This window comes from Epinephelus moara, chromosome 8 (genome assembly GCF_006386435.1).
Source record: "Epinephelus moara isolate mb chromosome 8, YSFRI_EMoa_1.0, whole genome shotgun sequence".
Lineage (NCBI taxonomy): Eukaryota > Metazoa > Chordata > Actinopteri > Perciformes > Serranidae > Epinephelus > Epinephelus moara.
In genome coordinates, this window is record NC_065513.1 from 38,180,944 (window position 1) to 38,201,440 (window position 20,497).

The 20,497-nt window shown below is 40.6% G+C and overlaps 1 protein-coding gene across 1 annotated transcript in view; it reads right to left on the bottom strand.

Moving 5' to 3' along the window:
• Positions 1 to 1,573: 1,573 nt before the first annotated feature.
• fbp2 (fructose-1,6-bisphosphatase 2) overlaps positions 1,574 to 20,497 on the bottom strand; it is a 20,423-nt gene continuing 1,499 nt past the window's right edge. The window contains exons 2-7 of the mRNA XM_050051876.1: positions 19,354 to 19,516; positions 19,026 to 19,118; positions 17,922 to 18,062; positions 14,489 to 14,626; positions 8,261 to 8,380; positions 1,574 to 2,867 (exon numbers count right to left, since the gene is read on the bottom strand). Coding sequence (XP_049907833.1) covers positions 2,682 to 2,867; positions 8,261 to 8,380; positions 14,489 to 14,626; positions 17,922 to 18,062; positions 19,026 to 19,118; positions 19,354 to 19,516 — 841 coding nt within the window. The 3' untranslated portion in view covers positions 1,574 to 2,681. The remainder of the gene's footprint in view (positions 2,868 to 8,260; positions 8,381 to 14,488; positions 14,627 to 17,921; positions 18,063 to 19,025; positions 19,119 to 19,353; positions 19,517 to 20,497) is intronic.

Consider the following 20,497-nt stretch of genomic DNA (forward strand, 5'->3'; position numbering starts at 1 on the left):
TGGGGAAATTTAATTTTGTTTCACTCTGTACACACAGGCCTGAAATACACACACATACACAAACAGGACCTATACATGCATTAAATGAAGAGATGACAGAGCGAGGGGGCAGCCTTGGATGGGTTCCCTGAGCACCAGGCCAAGTGGCACCTCTCCAGCAACCAGTCTTCACCCCATGCTTTGTCCGTATGGGGATCTGAGCCGGCGACCCTTCGGTTCCCAACCCAAGTCCCTGGACCGAGCTACTGCCGCCCTTTCAGTGTGTATCTAACCCACCAACCAGCACTTATTTTAATGAGAAAATGGTTCACCTCCCATCCCCACAGTCTCATCCAGCTAAAATAGCGCTGCTAACGAGCAGAGGCTGGCAGAGAGTTGAGGCGACCAATATCCAAACTGTACAAAATACACTTTTGTGATTGGGTGTCAGACTTTGGTCTTTTAAAAGTGTGCTCATGTATGGAAAGCATTAGTCTGGAACCTCTCAGTTTATGGTCGACTTCCAACTGATCAACAGCTGTAGATCAAAATGTGTCTGGACCTAACTGGATAGACCTACAACCAATCAGAGCGACGATGTGACATAGCGCCGAGCGGTGGAAAACTCTAAACAGACTTCAGCATGCAGAGAGGAGCTGTGATGGTGTAGCATCAATATGTCTGTGAACAAGTGTTGCTGGTTTTGCCATTGAATCCTAAAATCATACTTCGACAAAAAGTTCCACATCAGCTGCAGCCATCTTGGTTGTTTTCGAAAATGGAATTCCTCTTTACTAGGTTTATAACCTCATCATGAATTTTGCATAATGTGCAAAGGCTCCGCAACTTTTCAGTCATCATCTCAAACACATCCATAGAGTGGTGCAGGGATGACAGGTTTTGTACGCCAACCCTGAAGTTAACATCTGCCCTGGCTCCCTTGACACAATGCCTCTGGGATTTTGCCATTGGATTTTGGATCATTGCAGAAAATCAGCTCTGCGGCAAACAAAGTTTATGATACTTACATGTTTTGTTCAGCAAGACAATCTTCACTAATTAACACCACTGTTATGATTTTTGAAGAAGAAACGCAATCGTCAGATGTGAAAACAGACCTTAGACTATAAACAAACTATAGTCTTGTGACTTCAACGTCACCACAACAAGGCTGTAAAGCTGTGTTCAGCATAATGACACACTTCTTAGCATCTGCCTTTTTTTTTTAAATGAAAGTCGTAAAAATCTCTAACCACAGACCTTATTTCAGCCATTTAACCAAAAACCCATACAAAAAACTTGTTGACATTAAGACAAGGAAACTGAGAGTTTAAAAATGTTATCTCATTTTCAGGTTTTAGGACTCATTCCTGAAACACTCTTTTATGTAAACATGTTGGATTGGCCCAACCCAGGCCACGTCTGATGGAAATCCTAGAACGGGAGGGAGAACAAGCTAATCTGCCAGAGCAAATAAAAAATGAGACTGCACTTCCTGAGCTACTGGTGGTGTCCAGCCATGGTGGTTATTTCAAAGTACGACTCCAGTAGTTTTAGCACATTTTATTGTGACCAGTCTTTCAGTTTTTACTCAGTGTACAGATTTTTTCATCCTGGCATTGCATCAAATGTGCAGACAGTATAATTGTACAGTTAACTAAATGAATAAAATACAGGAGATTCTATGCATTTATTTATCAGTATTTGTGCCTGTTAACTCAGAAAAATGCAATGAAACAAGGACACAAGAGAAAGAAACAAAAGACGGAAAGATGGAGACAACTAAAGAAAGACGGAAATAGGGTAACAAAAGAGGGATCCATTAACAGTGTATCATTAACAGTGTGAAAATGTATGTTTCTACAAATTAAACTCCAGAGTCAGAAAGAGTTTCACCTGGAGACGTTTTAACTGTAATTTGTGACAAAACACCTTTTACTATCTAATTTAAATCACTTAAATGCAAAAAATAAAATCATTTATCTATGATTTTGTAATTTGGAGAACAAATAAAATCAGTCGGATCATTTGCTCCATGAAGGTGCAGTGAGACGGATCGTGACCTGAACTGTGCATCAGATGAGAACATGTAGCTGAGTGAAGTGAACACGTGACAACTTTCTCTAATCAGCTGCTTAATTTAACTGTTTCAGGATGTTGCTCAAAATGAGAATCTCTGCGCAGCTTTTCACCGTGTCAATAAAGATTCAAAAATACATCATTCGTGAATAAGAAACTGATTTCTTCCTCTTTCTCCTTATGGGAAATATATATATATATATACAGGACATGTTGCACAAGCTGAGAAACATTCAGCAGTTTTTTTAATGTCGAAACTCCAAAAACATTTGGCAGGGGAACACAGTGATCATTTGATTTTAAAAATCCTGTTTAATGACTTTGAAAAGGACAAGCTGCAGAGAACAAACTTCTGATGATCACACATTATCTGTCATACTGATCAGTAACTCTATTTCTATTTCTATGTAGCATAATTCTGCCATTATAGAAAAATTATCTGGTTTTAATATTATATTTGATATTATAACATTCAAGTATTCTACAATTCTACGAGATTTGACATCTCATACATTTATAATAACTCTCACACTTCTTACATACAGATCCAAAAATAACCTTCTCGGCATGATGAAACAAAAGTCTGGCCTTTTATAGAAACATTGTGAGAATCCCAGCGTAAATCACTGGTACTTCTTGACAAAGGTCAGGTACTCGTTGACGTCATCAGGGGAGCCGACCACAAAGGGAACCCGCTGATGGAGCGCTTGGGGCTGGATGTCCAGGATCCTCTCAGTGCCGGTGGTGGCGATGCCTCCGGCCTGCTCGATGAGGTAAGCGATGGGGTTGCACTCGTACAGCAGCCGCAGCTGTGGGGAGAAGATTTAAGAAAGAAACACAAGTTAATGTCTTTGGATCAATGTATGCACAGACAGTATTTTTAGAGAAGAAGAGCAGATTTCCCCTTTAATGACTTTGTAACGGCACAAATTGTCCTTCATTTTTGTAGCAGTCATTAAATGTTATCCGACTTTGACGTAACCTGTTGGTGAGCTCTTCATCTCTGGGGCAGTGATGGAAGTATTCAAATCTTTCACTGAAGTAGAAGCAACAATGTTACCGTGAAAAAATGTCAACCACTGGTTTGTGGACTCCTGTTCTGAGGTCTCAAGTTCGGCATTTCAGCTGTCGCCATCTTGTTTCTTTGTGGTGACGCCTTGCTAACAGCCTGTGTACAGACACATCTTTAATTATGTGTTACTTTAAGCCTTAATGAAATGTAAATGGGGGAGTTATATAAAAATTACAGTCATGAATATTGAAATTAAAATGTAAATTTGGACATTTTAAAGCTACTCTTACCTTTCTTGCATTTCACACAGCACTTCCACAACTCCCGCCTCCCTCCAAAGTCCCATCCTCCTCCTGTAACTCCACCTCCCTCCAAAGGCCTACTCCCCCCTCCTCCATTACGTCCTCATTACGTCTATGATAAACGTAGGCATTGGCATGGTAACGTTAGATACACGGAGGAGGAGAGCGAGTGTAACGTTACAACCAAGACAGTCAAACACAACCCCAGACTTTTGAAACTCAACTGGAGTCAGTGATGACTGATGAGTTTTAGAATAAGGTTACAGTGCTAACGTTAGATAGTAGCGTTAACGTTACTAGTAAGCGGAAACGCACAAGGAAGATAACGTTAATGTTTCAGAGGCTACGCTACAGTAGGCTAACGTTAGCCATTAGCAACTGAATGCTATGTTGTCATATAACGTTATTTGTTATATTAGAAGCAAACCAAACATAACGCTACCTGTCCTGCACAGTCAAACACAAGCCCAGAGTTTTGAAACTTATCCGGGGTCAGTGATGACTGATGAGTTTTAGAATATAACGTAAACGCTAACATTAGATAGTACTGGTGACTGGCAACAAACAAGGAGACTCAGGCAACGTTAGGCTGCAGTAGGCTAACCGTTAGCAACCAGATGCTGTGTTGTCATAAATAATGTTGTTACGAAAGCAGTTATGTCAGTCCAGTTTTCGGTCCAGTGCAATGATTGGTTGGAGTTTTATGAGAATGGTATAATTATGAGTTTTTATCTCTGGTGGAATTCACTTACATTTTAGTGTGCCATCAGCTTATTAATGGCATTTTAACCTAAACAAAGAAAAGTGTAAAATTTCCAGAAAGGTAAGTGTAGCTATAACACAGGGGTCTCTGGTAATTTACTCTGTTTTGGAGCCAGCCTCAAGTGGCCGTTTGAGGAACTGCAGTTTTTGGCTGTACTTTAATAAAAGTACAAAAGTACAAGAATGAAAATTAATTCAAAGTACCAAAAGTAAAAGTACTTAATGGTCCATTTCAGAAACAAGACTGGAATATAATTAGTAATGCAATAACGTGTTCATCACTTTAATGTTACAGCTGGTAAAAGTGGAGCTAATTCTAATTATTTCATATACAGCATAATTCATAATAAAACATAATTTGCAAGAACTCAAAACTGTATTTAAGTATAGTACTTGAGTAAAAAATACTTTACTTCTACGGAAGTCTATGGTGAAAACATTTATGGTATTCATTTAATGACGCTGCAACCTCACTCTGGAAATGTTTGTTTAAAATATTGTTCTCGAAGCAGCCAAGTTTAAACGGTTTCACTTCCCAGAACACTTCGATTGAAGTGTGTGTAAAAACAGGGTTAACTTTGGTGGACAGTTCAAAGATTTTTGGTTTCCGTGGTACTACTTTTATATAGTTTGTTCTTTGTTATTGCCTGTTTTATAGTTTATTTTCTATTGTCATTTAAATTTTTGAACATATGTTTATATATGTTCTCTTTGTGTAGTGTGGAGGGAACTATGACAATATTTAATTATGCAATCCTGTATTGTATAATTTGGTAAAATAAAACTCTGAATTTAACCACTTCTTATGTGATCTTATGTTCATGCCAAAAATTGACCGTTTGTACCTGTGTTGGTTTTTGCCATTTACTAGAAATTAAAAAACATTTCAATGCTCTAATTGTGTTTTTGTTTATTTGTTTCATACTCATTCTGTCTTATTACCTATTTTATGCAAGAAGAAGCATCTGTTGAGGGTGGATAGACTCATTTATCATTATTACTATTATTATTTTTACTTATTGTGTATTTTATTTATTATTAATATGCATTTATTTATCAGTATTTGTGTCTGGTTACTGAGGCAAACAAGGAAACGAGACTTGTAAAGCCCTTTGAACTCCCACTGTGTTTACAATGCAATATCTAAATAGGTAGCCTTGTCTTGTCTCTATGTAACACGTAAAGTTAACGGTGAGTAATTTCAGGATGTGGGTCATTATGGAACAATCTGTGTGCTGTCATGTTTTCAGGAGTTTTGCCATCAAGCTACTGTCCCACTTGTGTTGTTATTAAAATCAAAAACAGAATCTTATTTGACTGTTTTGTTTTGTATTTTTAGCACATGGATAATAAAACACTGTTAGAGATGTAAATAAAGACAGAATACTCGGGATAAATGGGTCACAGAGTCAAGCTGCCTGAAAGAAAATGGGTGAGAGGTTGCTGTTTATCTTTATGACGAGCCTCGACTGTCTCTGAGCTTTATTTATCTCAGTGCGAGAAAAACACCTCCGTCCTCAGATTACACTGCTGCAAACATCCTGTACAGTCTGTCACTGAGGGTGTGGGTGTCGGTTACATGCCTAAATCTGTGCCTTGAACTGCGGAGGCTCATAATCAGCTGTAATCTGGATATAAATTTGATTCTTTTTTTATCAGGCTGCAACACAAAAAAGACTTGTAACGCTGATTGGCCGTGTGATGTGACCTGCTGAGGCACATTATGACACATGACTCTGCTTCAACAGGTTCACACAAGGGCAACTGCGGTATTTTCAACCTGGACTTTATGTTCCCATGTTTTGTGTCTCATTGATTAATGGAGACAACTTTTTTTCTTTTTTTTTTTTACATTGGGCCAGTGTTGAGACAGTGCTGCTTAACACTTGGAGGATTTGTGCATCAGTTTACATACACAGACAGTACTTGTTTTTCCCACTGACAGTGTATGACAGTGTTACTGAAAGGATCTCTGCAGAGATAGACCTTCTTATTAAAGAGTAACATCATTTTTGTTTAATCAGTAATAGCCCAAATTGCTATTGCCAATTCTACTGGAATCTATTTGTATAAAAAGTAATTTTGTGGCATATTTTTACATCTAACTGGGTGAATAAATGGTTTATTTCTATTTTTGTAAGTTTCATATTTTTTTCAGTTGACTTTGAATGAAGTTTGTGTTGGTTTGTTTTTTATAACTCTTTATGTAAAGCATTTTTAAATAGAGAAGACTGTGTCATAAGTCCGCATGTTAAATGTCCTTTTATTGTCCAGACATTCACGGTGAAGCTGCGTCCATGTCCTCTGAAATAAAGACAGTCCATTTCTCCCATTTTCTGGGGAATATTGCTCCTAGTCCATGTTGAACTGGTTTAACGATCACTTTATTTCTGCTGGTTATTTATTTGACACTGTTAACCCCGAACTCGTTAAGCCTGTCTCAATTATGGATGCTCAGGTTGCAAATAGTAGTGCAAATTGTTTTTATTTTACTCCTGTGTCTGCCTCTAATGTGCAGAGAGTTTTGTCCAAACTGGACGCTAAAAAAGCAGCGGGTCCTGACAAACTGGACCCGTTCTTTCTCAAATTGTCTGCAAATTTCATTGCAGAGCCTCTTTCGCACATTTATAATTTGAGCTTTACCACTAGTAAAATTCCAAAAATCTGGAAGTCAGCTTTTGTTCTTCCCCTGTTAAAAGGGGGGGAACCTTCGGATGTAAATAATTACCGTCCGATATCCAAACTTTGTGTGCTCTCCAAAGTGTTCGAACGACTGNGCGTTTCCCTCTTGCTACTAGCTGCTCATTCCTGCTATCAGCTGTTTCCTGTCAGTCCACCGCCAGTGGCTCGCACGTGCGGCGTCATCAACAGCTCCTCCCACAAGTCATCAACAGCCCCTCCCGTGGTGGAAGGCCGCCTCGTTCTGTTTAAACTAAAAAGGTTCCGCCAATATGTCTACCCTACGAGGCGGAAAATTGGGCACCTCGGATCAACTCGCCAGTCTGCCTCTGTGTGTATAAACGCTCGCAGCTCGCCTGCAAAACGGCCCAACATTCGCCGAAAATCTAGCAGTGTAAAAGGGGCTTAATATGATAAAATTACTGTTTAATTAAATAGAGTCTGATAGCTTTGGTGATCACAATTCTGGGGCTGTTTCTGGTTAAACAAAGAGGATTTTACTCTTTAATAAATGGTCTATCTCTGTAGGGATCCTTTCCATGCTGTTGTCAAACACTTGAGCCTGTCAGTGGCAAATACAAACACTTCTAATGGATGTAAACTGATGGTGCACAAAGGCCCTGAAAGGTTACACTGCAGCATGAATTGTAGCTGCTGTCTGCAGCCTTCTCGCTCAATACTGGACGAATTACAAAAATGGTTGTCTCCATTAGACACACAGACACAAAAGCATGAGGTTGAAAATAAGTTACCTTTTAATATACCAGTTTAAGTCACTGCTTCTGCACTTAACTTTCTGGTAAATTGGTGCAGGCGTTTGATTTTCATACGTAAGTTTTGGAGTTTATGTAGGGTAAGTATAGCCAAAGTTTTTGTGGTAAAGATCTGTTTTGTGGTTTGTTTTCGTTTTTTTCACATGATGGAATTATGTCAGTGAATATGTGTAGTGTCAACTCTTTCACTCACTATATTTGTCCCATCAAAAACACATGTCTATGTAGATATATTGTTTAGTATTTCACCATTATTTAACTATGAGAGAGGGACTATACAGAGTGGTAGCGGTGGTGATTTCTGGTGGGCTAGCCTGCGTCACCAAAAGTCTCGAGCCTGATGCCGTCCCGCCTGTAACCTCTGCAAACTGTGGTTTCTCGCTAAAATATTCTATCATTCTGCGCACATAGTAGACTTTTATTAGATCCTTAAAAAATACATTTGAAGATACAACCAGCTGCTGGAAACCAAGGTTGAATGTTCCCTCTGTGATCTGCATATGGAGTGTTATTTGACTGAATCGCGCAGTAACATAAGATGTGTTGAAGTCAGATATGAGGCAACGGCCTGTTGCATATGGTCCTTTGTTCAGTGAAGTCAAAACGAAATGCTGGTTGTATTAATCTGATGATCTCGGCTGTGGTAACGTGGCTTTGTGGAGGTCAGTAGTTACCTTTCCTTTGGGGCTCTTCTCATTTGCGGGGTACATGAAGATTCCTCCATAGGCAATGGTGCGGTGAATATCTGAGACCATAGAGCCCACATAACGAGCTCCGTACGGGGCACTGCCATCCTGCAGGAAGTAAAGATATATTTTTAATATTAGTGCATGAAGTGAAGAATGTTTTCAAACAGCTGTATCCCATATTTGTATCAAATAAAAGAGCAGCTTGTTCCTGTGTTAGTTACAATGGATTCCAATGCGAACAGTGGCTGAAAACGTGAATGTGCCTCTCAAGAGACAGAGTTTGATTCGTCCATTCTGAGCGACTATAGAAACAACATGGCCGAAGAGGACCCACTCTGTATGTAGATACAATTATTATTATTTTCAGTTGATGATTAACTAATGAAAACATAGTTATGAATATGAAACACCATTTCTGCCAATAGATTCCCCCAAAATCCTACAAACACACTGGACCTTTAAACGACTGTTGTCTAAAGCACTCAGTATCTAAAGTGACTGTTTTATAAACTTAACACACAAATGGCTCCGGGCTAACAGGCCCAGCACACACTCACTTCTGAACATGGTCGTTACATAAAACTACCTCGTGTTATAACCGCTTAGATAAGCCACTCTTTATTTGACTTTCTAATTTCCATAAAAGCAGCCAACATGCATAAGAAAAGAGACCTGTAAAAAATTCCATGTTTAAGCTTAAAAAATACTTTAAATGACCTGTTTGGTAAAAACAAGTCCCAACAAGTGGTTTAAAAGAAAAAAGTACCACATGTAAAAGGGAAGGTTGTTCACACAGCTTTTCATTCATCTGTGACCCTGCACACACTGAAATAGACACTCACATGTTCAGCTATGAGGCATCACTAGATATGTGAGGGGGTCTGGTTTGGTGACCTCTGGATTGCATCTGTGCTTTTGCAGATGATGTGGTTCTGTTGGCTTTAAAACACTGTGACCTCCAGCATTCACTGGGGTAGTTTGCAGCCGAGTGAGAAGCAGTCGGGATGAGAGTCAGCACCTCCAAGTCTGAGGCCATGGTTCTCTGCCGGAAAACGATGGCTTGCTCCCTCCGGGTTGGGAGAGAGTTACTGCCCCAAGCGAGGGAGTTCAAGTATCTCAGGTGTTGTTCACAAGTGAGGGTAGAATGGAGCGTGAGATGGATCAGTGGTTTGGTGCAGCTTCTGCAGTGATGCAGGCGCTGTGCCGGACTGTCGTGGTGAAGAGGGAGCTGAGCCAGAAGGTGAAGCTTTCGATTTATTGGTCTATCTACGTCCCGACCTTCACCTATGGTCATGAGCTCTGGGTAGTGACTGAAAGAATGAGGTTGAGGATACAAGCGGCCGAAGTGAGTTTCCTCGGTGGGGTGGTCAGTTGAGGCGGTTCGGGCGTCTGGCTTACTACACAAGTTGCGCTGGGCTCTGCAAATTATACAGAGGCCCCAACTTTCCTTCGTATTAAAGCGGGAGTCAATGTTGTTGTTGAGAGTATGGAAACAAAAGTGTACTTCTGGTCACGAAAGAGACAAAAAAACACTTAGAGTGGTCAACTGTGTTCTCTCAGTAATGTCAAGTTAGGCTGCACCTGCTCATTTATACATTATGTGTGCCTTAGAGATGCAAATCTTGCGCATATATCCGCAACATCTGTGGATATCCGCAATCTGCAGGTGGGTGGGCCAATAAAAATGAGCATTGCAATTAATTGCGGGTGGATCTGTCAGTTACCCGTATGAAAGTAATTTTTACATTAGAAATATGACCACATTTGAAAGTAGCCTATAATTTTTTTTAATTGTGTAAGTCAAGAAAATGCGCCTATATGAAAAGCAAATGAGCACAAATGGCTGGACATAATTTAAATGTAAATACAATAACTTTGGCGCACGTTGGGTGCGGGTGCGTGTCTCTAAATTTTAGAAGATAATTACGTCGGATGGGTGGATGATTGATGAATGCACGAGGATTCAGGTGCGCTCAAACGCCATCCGAGCATCTCTAGTGTGCCTAAGCTAATATTAACAGTACACAGTTTGGTTCAGTGCCATGTGAAGTGGCAGCATGTTACAATTAGTGTCCCCCCCGAACCAAATCCTGCATAGGGCCCCCAAAACTCTGGGACCGGCCCTGTTTCTATTTATTTTGAGAAACAAAACATGACAGTGCATTTTGCTTATGAAAGGAAACTGGTTTGTATACACACAGTAGATTTTTTTTCTGGGTTTCAGAGTGACCGATGGCTTTCACACATGGTGATATCCCGTGTAGATAACATACTGTATACAGTATAATTAACAAAGGGTAATATACAAACAGGTCAGTCAGGCAGCTGGTTTGAAAGTTGCACATACAGCAGACGTGCTTTGTTCAGAGGTCATGGGCCGCTCTGACCTGCCGATGATAAAAAACCAAAGAGCAAACAACAGACGGGTCAAAGTCCGTCTGCAGCAGCTGGAACATACGTTAATCCTGCCAGAGGAGGAGACTCATGTTACACAAACCTGCAAAAACAGGCTGGTTCTAGATCACTGTTTGGCTCAACAAATGGACTTCCAGAGGATGAACTGTCTGGTTTTATTTGTGGGAGGTGTATCTGAGCATCTTTTATTTATATCAGCATGTTTCTTTAACTGACTCCACACTTAAATGCTCAACGCACCAAACTCCACTCTTAAAACAGAACAGTACTCTTGTCTTAATCTGAGTGGAGTTGCCCTGAAGTGAGCCTCATGTTCAGACGGCACAATGTGATGCAGTCATGTGCTTGCTGAGTCACATCCCAGTCATCATGAGGGAGTGGTGTGTGTGTGTGTGTGTGTGTATAGTATTTCCCAAAAACAGACCCTCCCATGCTACACTACTCTCTCAGAAAACACACATCCAGCTGGCAACAGTTGAGACAACATGAAACTTCCTAGAGGAAGAGAAAACGAAAAAGAGAGTAGATGGAGTAGTAAGAGGGTGTGGGAAAGTTGTGAATGAAAATTATTCTACAAAAATACTACAAGTTTTAAAAGTTTATTAGGCTGGCAGGAACGACAGTTTGCAATCCAGTATTTCTAAAAGTATATCAGTGTTAAATCTCATGTTACAGTCTTCTTCTTTTGGCTCCAATTTGAAAAAAAAAAACTTTTTTGAAGAAAAGTCAACTCAGAATCACAAAGTAATCAGATCTGACAGTGATGTTGTGTCTCAGGCAAACGGTTTAGGAAGTTCTAAAAAGATTTGTGTAACACATAGGTACTACAATGTGTTCTTGATCTCATTTTCCAGACTTCAATTTTGGGAGTCGTTCTGCATTTGCAGCCTTGTTATGGCGAGAGTTTTGTTTCAACAGGTGACAGGTTCCAAACAGGTTAACAAACAAGCAGAGAGGTTTGAAAGAAAGAAAGAATGATACCACCTTTGAACTAGAGTTAAACTTTTCAGCAACATTTGCATTCCAGTAAATCCTTGTGAGACAACATTTGGCTATTTCGACACACAACAGTGAGTAACAATGTGGTTTGCTGTGGAATTGTGCTGCATCATGATGTGAAGTGTAACATGATGAGGAGTGTTCAATGACGGTTATTAACTGAAGGTGTTCGCAGAGGAGAAGGCACAAGTGACATTGTCTTTTTCATGCCTACAACACTGCCTCCCGACACAATTTAAAGTATAAAAGGCCCTGAAACAATCCGTCAATTATCAGGGAACTCTAAAACTGACACTAAAGGTGCAGCAGGTCTTTAAAGGCTCAGTATGCGGTTCTGGAGAAAGATAAATCATTGATGAGTCTCACAGTCTCAAAACGTCAACCCTTTCTTTCTCCAGAACTGCACCTTTAAATTCATTAATTCATTCATTCGTTTTCTGTAACCGCTTCTCCTGTTGGGGGTCACAGGGAGCTGGAGCCTATCCCAGCTGACAGTGGGCGAGAGGCAGGGTACACCCTGGACAGGTCGCCAGACTATCACAGGGCTGACACATAGAGACAGACAACCATTCACACTCACATTCACACCTACGGACAATTTAGAGTCACCAGTTAAACCCACGCTGACACGGGGAGAACATGCAAACTTAACCTTTAAATTGATCACTGAATTGGAATTAACATCGGCATCAGAATTTCTGCTTTGTACTGCACCTTGAACCGTCTTCCATGTATGAAAGATGCTATTAAATAATGCTGTGTTTGTGTGTATCTTATGAGAATACCTTTAATACCCAAAAAATAGTAAGGAAAGTTTATTTGTATTCACCTTTCAACAACAAGGCAATTTAAGGTGCTTTATATAAAACATAAAAGGCATCAAGAAAAGAGACGCAAGGTAAAATGAAGATATAAAAAATAGGATTTGAAGGCTAAAATAAAACAGAACAATAAAACATTTATTCAGATATGAATAAATGGTCCCAAATTTGATTTAGTAAAGGGCAGTGGCAAACAAGAAAAGTCTTAAGAGTTGTTTCCAGATATATGGTGCTGGAAACAACTCCATCTAGCCACCTTTTCAAGCCTACAGGTTGTTTGATCCTCAAAAACAGGTCTTAAGTGGATTCTTCCTTTCAAACCGCTTTGCTGAAGCTATAAAAATGGTAACTGACAAATAAAATATTACAGATTTTTTAGTACGATTTTGTGCAACTGTGGTTAAGAAGAAGCCTCAGAGATGGACATTATAGCTCAAACTTCATATATAAAAGTGCAGTACATCAGTTAACCCATCACTGATGACCAAACAACCTTTGCGGTCATATTCGTGACCGCACTGCTGCAGAAGTGCTGACTGTGCATGTGTGGAGATCAGAGTTTCCACATGAGTAGCTGCCGTTTCCTGAGGAACACGATGTTTCCTGCAGTAAACAGTGTCGCCATCCTGCAGCTCAGCTGACCCAGCTTTGTCCTGTCTGACTGAACGGTCACACTCGACTGCCCCATCACATGTTTGTGGGTCACTCTTTGCCCACACTGACTGTGGCACCTGGCTGCATGAAGCATCCTTACTTCGACCGTTTAAAGTCAAGACTTTCACCTTAAATTTACCCTTAAGTCAGGGGTATTTTTGTGCACTTATTTGAGTAACTGTACAGTGTAAAATTCTCACTGAAACAACAGTAAAATACTTAGAATCAGGTCTTGATAACTGTCACTGCTCAGTCTGTTAGAGCTGCAGCAAACCGTATCATCAGCCAACCAGATTTTAAGTGGTTCAGAAGACAAATTACTTCACATCAGTATTCACTGTCAAAATAAAATGAGGTGAAATGAGATGTTTGATGACTTAAAAGCCTTCATCTGGTAAAAATAAATAGCTTAAGGGGCGCCCATTAGCTCAGTGGGTAAAGCTGGCAGCCCATGTACGAAGGCAATGTCCTTGCCGCAGCAGTCATGGGTTTGATTCCAGCCCACGGCCCTTTGCTGCATGTCATCCTTTCACTTTCTCCCCCTTTCACACTTAATCTGGCCTGTCCAATAAAGGCCAATAGCCAAAAAAAATCTTAAAATTGACCAAGATCTTAAAAGCATACCATAAAAGTGTGGCTTAAAACTGGATAAAAAGTCAGTTTATGACAGCTTCTGGCAGACAACCACAACCCTGATGCATGTGCAATGGGGACATGATGCCACTGATGAAATGACATTGACTCTGTCCTTAATTCCTCTGGGTTTGAACATTGCTGGAAACGTTTGTGGGAATGTAACAACAAAATATGTAACATTGGTCTAGTTGTTTTATGGTCTAGACAATATTGCCTTAAGTGAAACTTTGAATATATGAATTTAACATGTAACAGAGCATTATTTAAACTCCTTTACTTAATTAAATGATCTGAGTACTTCTTCCACCACTGAAAAGTAGCTTCTCCTCGTCATTGTTTCTGCTGCTGAAACATTAACAGAATTCTGATCTGCTGACACCCTTTGAAAAAATGTTTTTCTGTGTGCAGCCAAACAGAAGTCCTCGTGTGAAGTCATTCTGCCAGAGCAAATGCTTCGTCAGGATTCACATGACGAGTGTGAGAGGCCGCTGGTGTTTGAAATCCTGCCTCAGGACGGAGCACAAGTGTCACTGCGTGTGTCAGCAAAACAGCTGCTAAATGTACAGCTTTGGTTGAAAGGTGTCAGATTTAAAACCACAAACACAAAGTAAAACTGATTTATGTCAAAGCTTTGGGTCAAATTAAGTTTGTGATGTGTCTAGTAGTTTAATTTGTGGTATGTTCTTACTTCTGGGTACTTCTTGTGCTTGAGGTACTCGTTGATAGAGGGGTGGAAGTACTTGGCGTAGCCCTCGTTTAGACTGTAAATCTTCCCCCTTGGCTTGATCTTCACGTTCCTCTCAATCAGGATGAACTCACCGATGGCCTGAGGAGCAAGAACATAGTGTTTATAATCCAAACACCAGAGCAAACTACAAGACTAAATTTATTTTAACACATCAGTTTCTTTCATTAGGCAGAGAATTTAAATTCAATTCACAACAGTCAGAAAAGGTGTTTATTGATGAGGATGCTATGTTTCATTTTACTTAATCGTGCATTTATTGAGAGTCATTCAAGCCCCAAGTCTGGCTATTGCATGTCCTTTTTAGATAATGATTAGTTGCTCTAGAGTGTTCTTATATAGTTAAGATATTAGCCACTGTTACTGGATTGGTAAAGTTACTCCATCAGAGCTTGTTGCGCTGTATGAATTGAGTGCAGACATTGAGGCTCTGGGCGGCGTAGCATAGGGTCAAACCGATATTTACCTTCTTCACCAATAGAGGACAGCATTGTCATAACAATATTTCTCTTTGTGAACGTGTGCCTGATCTGTTTTTTGGCGGTTTACTAGCTCAGGTGCCAATTATTATTAAAGTTTGATATTCATATGGTGAATGCTTCACATATATTTGTTATTCAGAGTTTCTTGGGTTATTGTAACATTACAGGCAGCATTAATTTAATTGTGATATGTGTATTTACAGAACCACACCAACCTGTATAACCACAACACCTATTGAGAATTGAGTGTGTGTTGATTGTGTGGCACAAAATAAAAGAAACTAAGAAATAAGTGACGTTGGATTGTTCTTGCCGGACACCCCTCAGTGGACCTGGATAGCATTCACAACCAGTCAGTGCTTAGTACTACTAGGGTAGCTTCATCTGCTTCAACACCCTGGTATTTTTCACTAATAACATTATTTTCTTCAGGCCTGCAGATCTCTTGTTGTTGGTGAATCGCATGCTGGAAAACAGCACAACGCTCAACAACAAGATTACTTACAAACACACACTGAACCCTTTTCATCCTGTAATAACTAAAGCTGCTTTTCTAAGGCAAATACTCAATGATCGGTTGTTGCCACAGAGCCAAAAAACAAAGTCTGACTCTGGCGTACGATGCAGAATATGATATCAGTAAGTCCTTGTGGGAGTGGGACAGTAATAAAAGGGTTTGCCTGACTTAAAACAACAACGAGAGATGATAAAAATAAAACAAATTATGCTATGACCTCCAGTCAGGGATACTGAGAAGTGAAACAACCTCCAATACGTACAAAAAAGGTTGAAGGCATGACATCAGTCCTGAATTTGTGCTCTTTTTTGCACTGCATAGTATGAATTATACTATACAGATGATGATAGTTAAAGTGGGACAAACTTTCTGCCAAATAAAAAGGATTTGTGTGTGTTTACTGTCTTCCCTATCCATGATTGCACTGTGGAGAGGTGCAGCCTGGAGGAATGATTGACAGGATAATGTTTTCTCAAATAAAAGCACTTATGGGCCAATAAAAGCATATAACAGTAAAAAGTGACAGCAAAGGAGAGATAATAAAGTTGGGTAGAGCAGAGAAGACAGTGGTGGATGTCAGATATTCAAGGAAACCTAGAAATGTTTAAATCTGGGGTGAAACAAATATAAAGAATGCACATCCTCCAAATAAACTTTTTCCAATCGGTGCTGACATCAAAGGAAAAACTTAAGAAAATCAAGATCTGTCGCACACGATGTATTGCTGCTCCCGTGCTTTATTCCNTCCGACCCGACCGAGGCTCCTCCAACGTGAGGCAAAACGTTGCTTATTTGTTTGGTGTGGGAATAAAGCACGGGAGCAGCAATACATCATGTGCGACAAATCTTGATTTTCTTAAATCTGGGGTGAGCAATTTTATTTTGGCGTCATTGGGCAAAAATTCCAGAACAAACTTTGAGCATATTGTATTTTAAGTGGATGGAGAGAAAACTAGAATTCTGCACCTCCTCTTGGTTCTGTTTTCAGGCTTTAGAAAATTTAATCTGTGACAGGAGACTCTGGCCATCACAGGTCATTTCAGAGAGAGGGTGTTCGTATTGGCTGTGCAGATGTGTGTTCACGTCCCTTTGGTGCAGCCCGATTCAATGGCGGTGAGTCCTGCAGAGAAAGTTGCTATTCCAGAATTGGCAACAACTACCTACACTGCAAAGCAACCCAAAAATAAAAGACGGACTCATCAAAAAGAGTCTAACAGAGAGTCTGACGATAAACGAAATGAAACACGGGTCGATATTGGTGAAGCATTTCAGAGATGGAGAGAAAATGTTGCTAATAGTTTAGTCTTCTGTGAAGTGGAGCTAAAGGCTCACAGCTGCGGATTCAAGTCTATGTTTTCTTAGCTAATGTTAGCAAGAGCCGATATGATATGATACGATACAATATACTTTATTGTCTCCACAGGGAATTCGTCTTGGACTCAGGAGCCGCACAGGTACTTCTGTCTTACAATAATAGTCCAGAAGCAATAAAAATCGTACACCATAATCAGCAAACTTTCTGTTGCTGCAGTTACACAGGTTAGACCTAATGTAGTCTGAGTGGGCGGAAGTTTGCTGCAGAGATCAGCCTCTCATTGGGCGGAACGAGCCACCCGCTGAAGTCCCGCCCTACCACCTCCGGTTGTGTAGCAGTTTTCAACCGTTTTCAACACGTCCTTTACTAACTTTTGTGGTGTTTGATCTTGTGGGGATGTAGCCATTTTTCTGCCATGGTTTGCGTCCTGTAGGTGATATTTTTGTGGGCGTGTTACACCAAAACCTGTTTCCCCCCCGGCAATATTTTTGCAAGCGCACCGTTGCTGTGGCACCGCCCAGAACGATTGTGATTGGTTGAAAGAAGTACAAGCAGCCGGGGCGTTTTTTTTCCTCCAATCTTAAAGTGAGAGTCGGCCCAGCCAGACCTTTCTTTTCTTGAGAAAGGTCTGGTGAGCGAGACTAGACCTAATGCTGCCAATGGCCACCAGCCCACTGTGACACTGGGTGGCAGGGGTTTTCGCTAGCCAAATTCGGGCCACCACAACCGCAGACCAAGGGTCTGTCTCCCGAGCTGCGAGGTGGAGGGACTGTAAAGGCGGCTAGCTAGCTAATTCTTGTCTCATTTGTGTTCTGATAAACAGAGAAAGAGAATGGGACGAGGAGGGGCTGAGCGAACGCATTGAGCCCAATGACGTAATATCAAATAAATCAATGTGTGGTAAACACTGGGTTACTTTATGGAGCACGTGCACATGTCTGTGGTTGTTTGGTGGGAGGGGCGTAGGAAAGAGAGGGAAGAGCTGCAGGAGGAGGGTGTATTTTTCCTTTTCCAGATTTCTGCCTGCCCCAGCTTTAATAGCAATGAGTGTGAGATACTCACCGGGTCCAACATGAAGAAGTTGAGGCCGCTGCCAGTGCTGAGGGCCACCAGTGTGGCGCTGCCGTACAGGGTGTATCCTGCACACACGATGTTCTTTCCTGGCTGCAGGGCATCTTTTTCTGTGGGCTCCCCCTCCGATGTCTGAAATAAACCAACAAAACATGAACAGCGGCATCATGTAGACTTCAGTCTCCTCATATAGCACCGGCCTAGAAGTGTCTGTTTCAAGAACTGTATGCAAATATTTACATCAAAAAAGGTTCAATAAACAACAACAGAGAGGGTGATAGATAGGGCCAAATGTAGAGGCTGAGAATTTAGTTTAACTTCCTGAACCCACTTAATGCTAGGCCAATAAAACAGACTGCAATCCCTATAAATGATTAAATGACTCCCTCTGCAGTTTGGAAAGCTGAAACTCAGATTTGCTGGACAGCAGTGCCCCCTTGTGTCTGCAGAGTGTTACTGCACTTTGACACTTTTTATTCTAAATCTATTCAGTATCCTTAGCTAACTGCACCTACCCCTTTTCTATTTATTGTTTTACATTTATGCAATGAAAATCAAAGGAACAAGCAAAACAAGATATATGTATATCATATTTAACCAAAAACATCTGAGCACAGTCTGGAGGCAAATTATTTTTTACTTCATGCATTTATTGTGCAGTTTTAAAGTCCACCAAATCCCTACATTTGAGATCATGTCAGTGTATACATAGTTTATTGGTTAATCAGCTCTGTTTATAATCCTTTCATCTCTGTTCTGTAGCATTACTTATCATATTTGTGATTGTTTTGTGTGTATTTACTCACACCTCCACACAGTAGGTAATGTATGGAGAGCAGTGAATATTTACAATGAGCCATAATCATTTAAACAAACATTTGAAACAGTTACATTTAAAAGCACAACAATAGTGTGTGCTGTGTAAAGAGAGTGTAGCTGCAGGGAACAGCTTTACCTGAACTTTAACCCTCTGTTACATCATTTAAAAACAGGACTTTTTTTACCGAACAGCAGTAAATATGAACACTGTGTGATATCAGAATATTCTCGTCAGTGCCTGCATGAGTTGTGTGTCTCCGCAGAGGTCAAACTCACCCGTTTGTAAATAGCAAATATGGTGCCGATGGAAGCCAAGCAGTCGATATTACTGGAGCCGTCCAGAGGATCAAAACAGACCACGTACTTCCCCTGTGACAACATAAACTATTATTACTTAAAAATACAGTCCTGCTTATTTCATATTGCATGTGCTGCTGCAACACCTGAATGCACCCCTGCAAAGACTGATTGATAAAGGTTCATCTTATCAACTTGTGAGTTGTAGGACAGGTGTGTTCCTGCACGAACTTTTAAAACATGAAAATCCCTAGTATATCCATCATCATGCACATGCAGCGTCGTAGTGCTCCTGTTCCCTACTAACCCTCTTCTCTTTGGGAGTGACGATGAGCTTCTCGTTCTCCTCAGACACCATGCAGCACGTGCTGTAGGAGGCCTGCAGCATGTTGATGACCATCTCGTTGGACAGCACGTCCAGCTTCTTCACATCGTCCCCTGTCACGTTCACTGAGCCCGCCAAGCCCTGCCTGTGTGGACCAAGGGACCAACCAATCAGCAGCTCAGCTTTAGTCTCACACAGTGCTTTAATGTAACTAAGTACATTCACTCAGGTGCCAAAATTAGTTTTATGCTACTGTAGTGTTCTCAGTTTTGAAGCACAAAATGTACCCATTTGCTGAAATCATTCCCCTGAGTGCTCTCAGTGTCATCGAGAACATCCTTCCCAATTCCTTGTCTATGGAGCAGCTCCAGACTTTATACCCTTTGTCATTGCAAATCTGAGTTTAGCACTCTAGTTTTTGGATTTGGGAGAGACCTGTTCATGTTTACTAATATTTTTGGACTTCCACAGACTATAGGAATAACATGTATGAATTTTAAGAATGGTTTTAGTTCCCTTAAACATACAGTTTCAAGGTACTTGTTTTCAATTCATGAAGCTTTATACTTCTACTACTACTGTCTCTTTCCAGACATCATGACCGGCTTACACTATAGTGTAGCTGTAGTGTTGATGAATGTATCTGTAGCTGCTCTTGTGGGCACCTGCAATTGGAGGCTGCTGTATGAATAGACAATGAAGGATAAAATAATAAAACATGTCTTCACAGGAGTTATGATGTTGCACATACTGTATTTTAATAAAAAATAGTCTTACATCTGCATACAACTACATTATAGTGTGTTATAAATCTTAAAAACATGTCCGTACACTGCTTAAAAGTCCTAAATATGTCAACTATTTTCAGTATTACTGCATGAATATCAGCCACTTTACCTAAGTTTAAAGCAGCTGTGCGGAACTTTTTACCATTTATAAAACTGTCCCTAGTTCGTATCACCCCCCCTTGAAGATCCGCATATTTATTTGAACCCAACAGCGACAAAAAAGCCTTTCTCTATATGGCTATTTAGCGTAGCCTCGGTCGGGTCGGACACAGCGGAAGTCAGCAAACCAGAATACGGCACCTGGAGGCGGAAGTAAGTCTGCACGCCCGCAGCGGCCC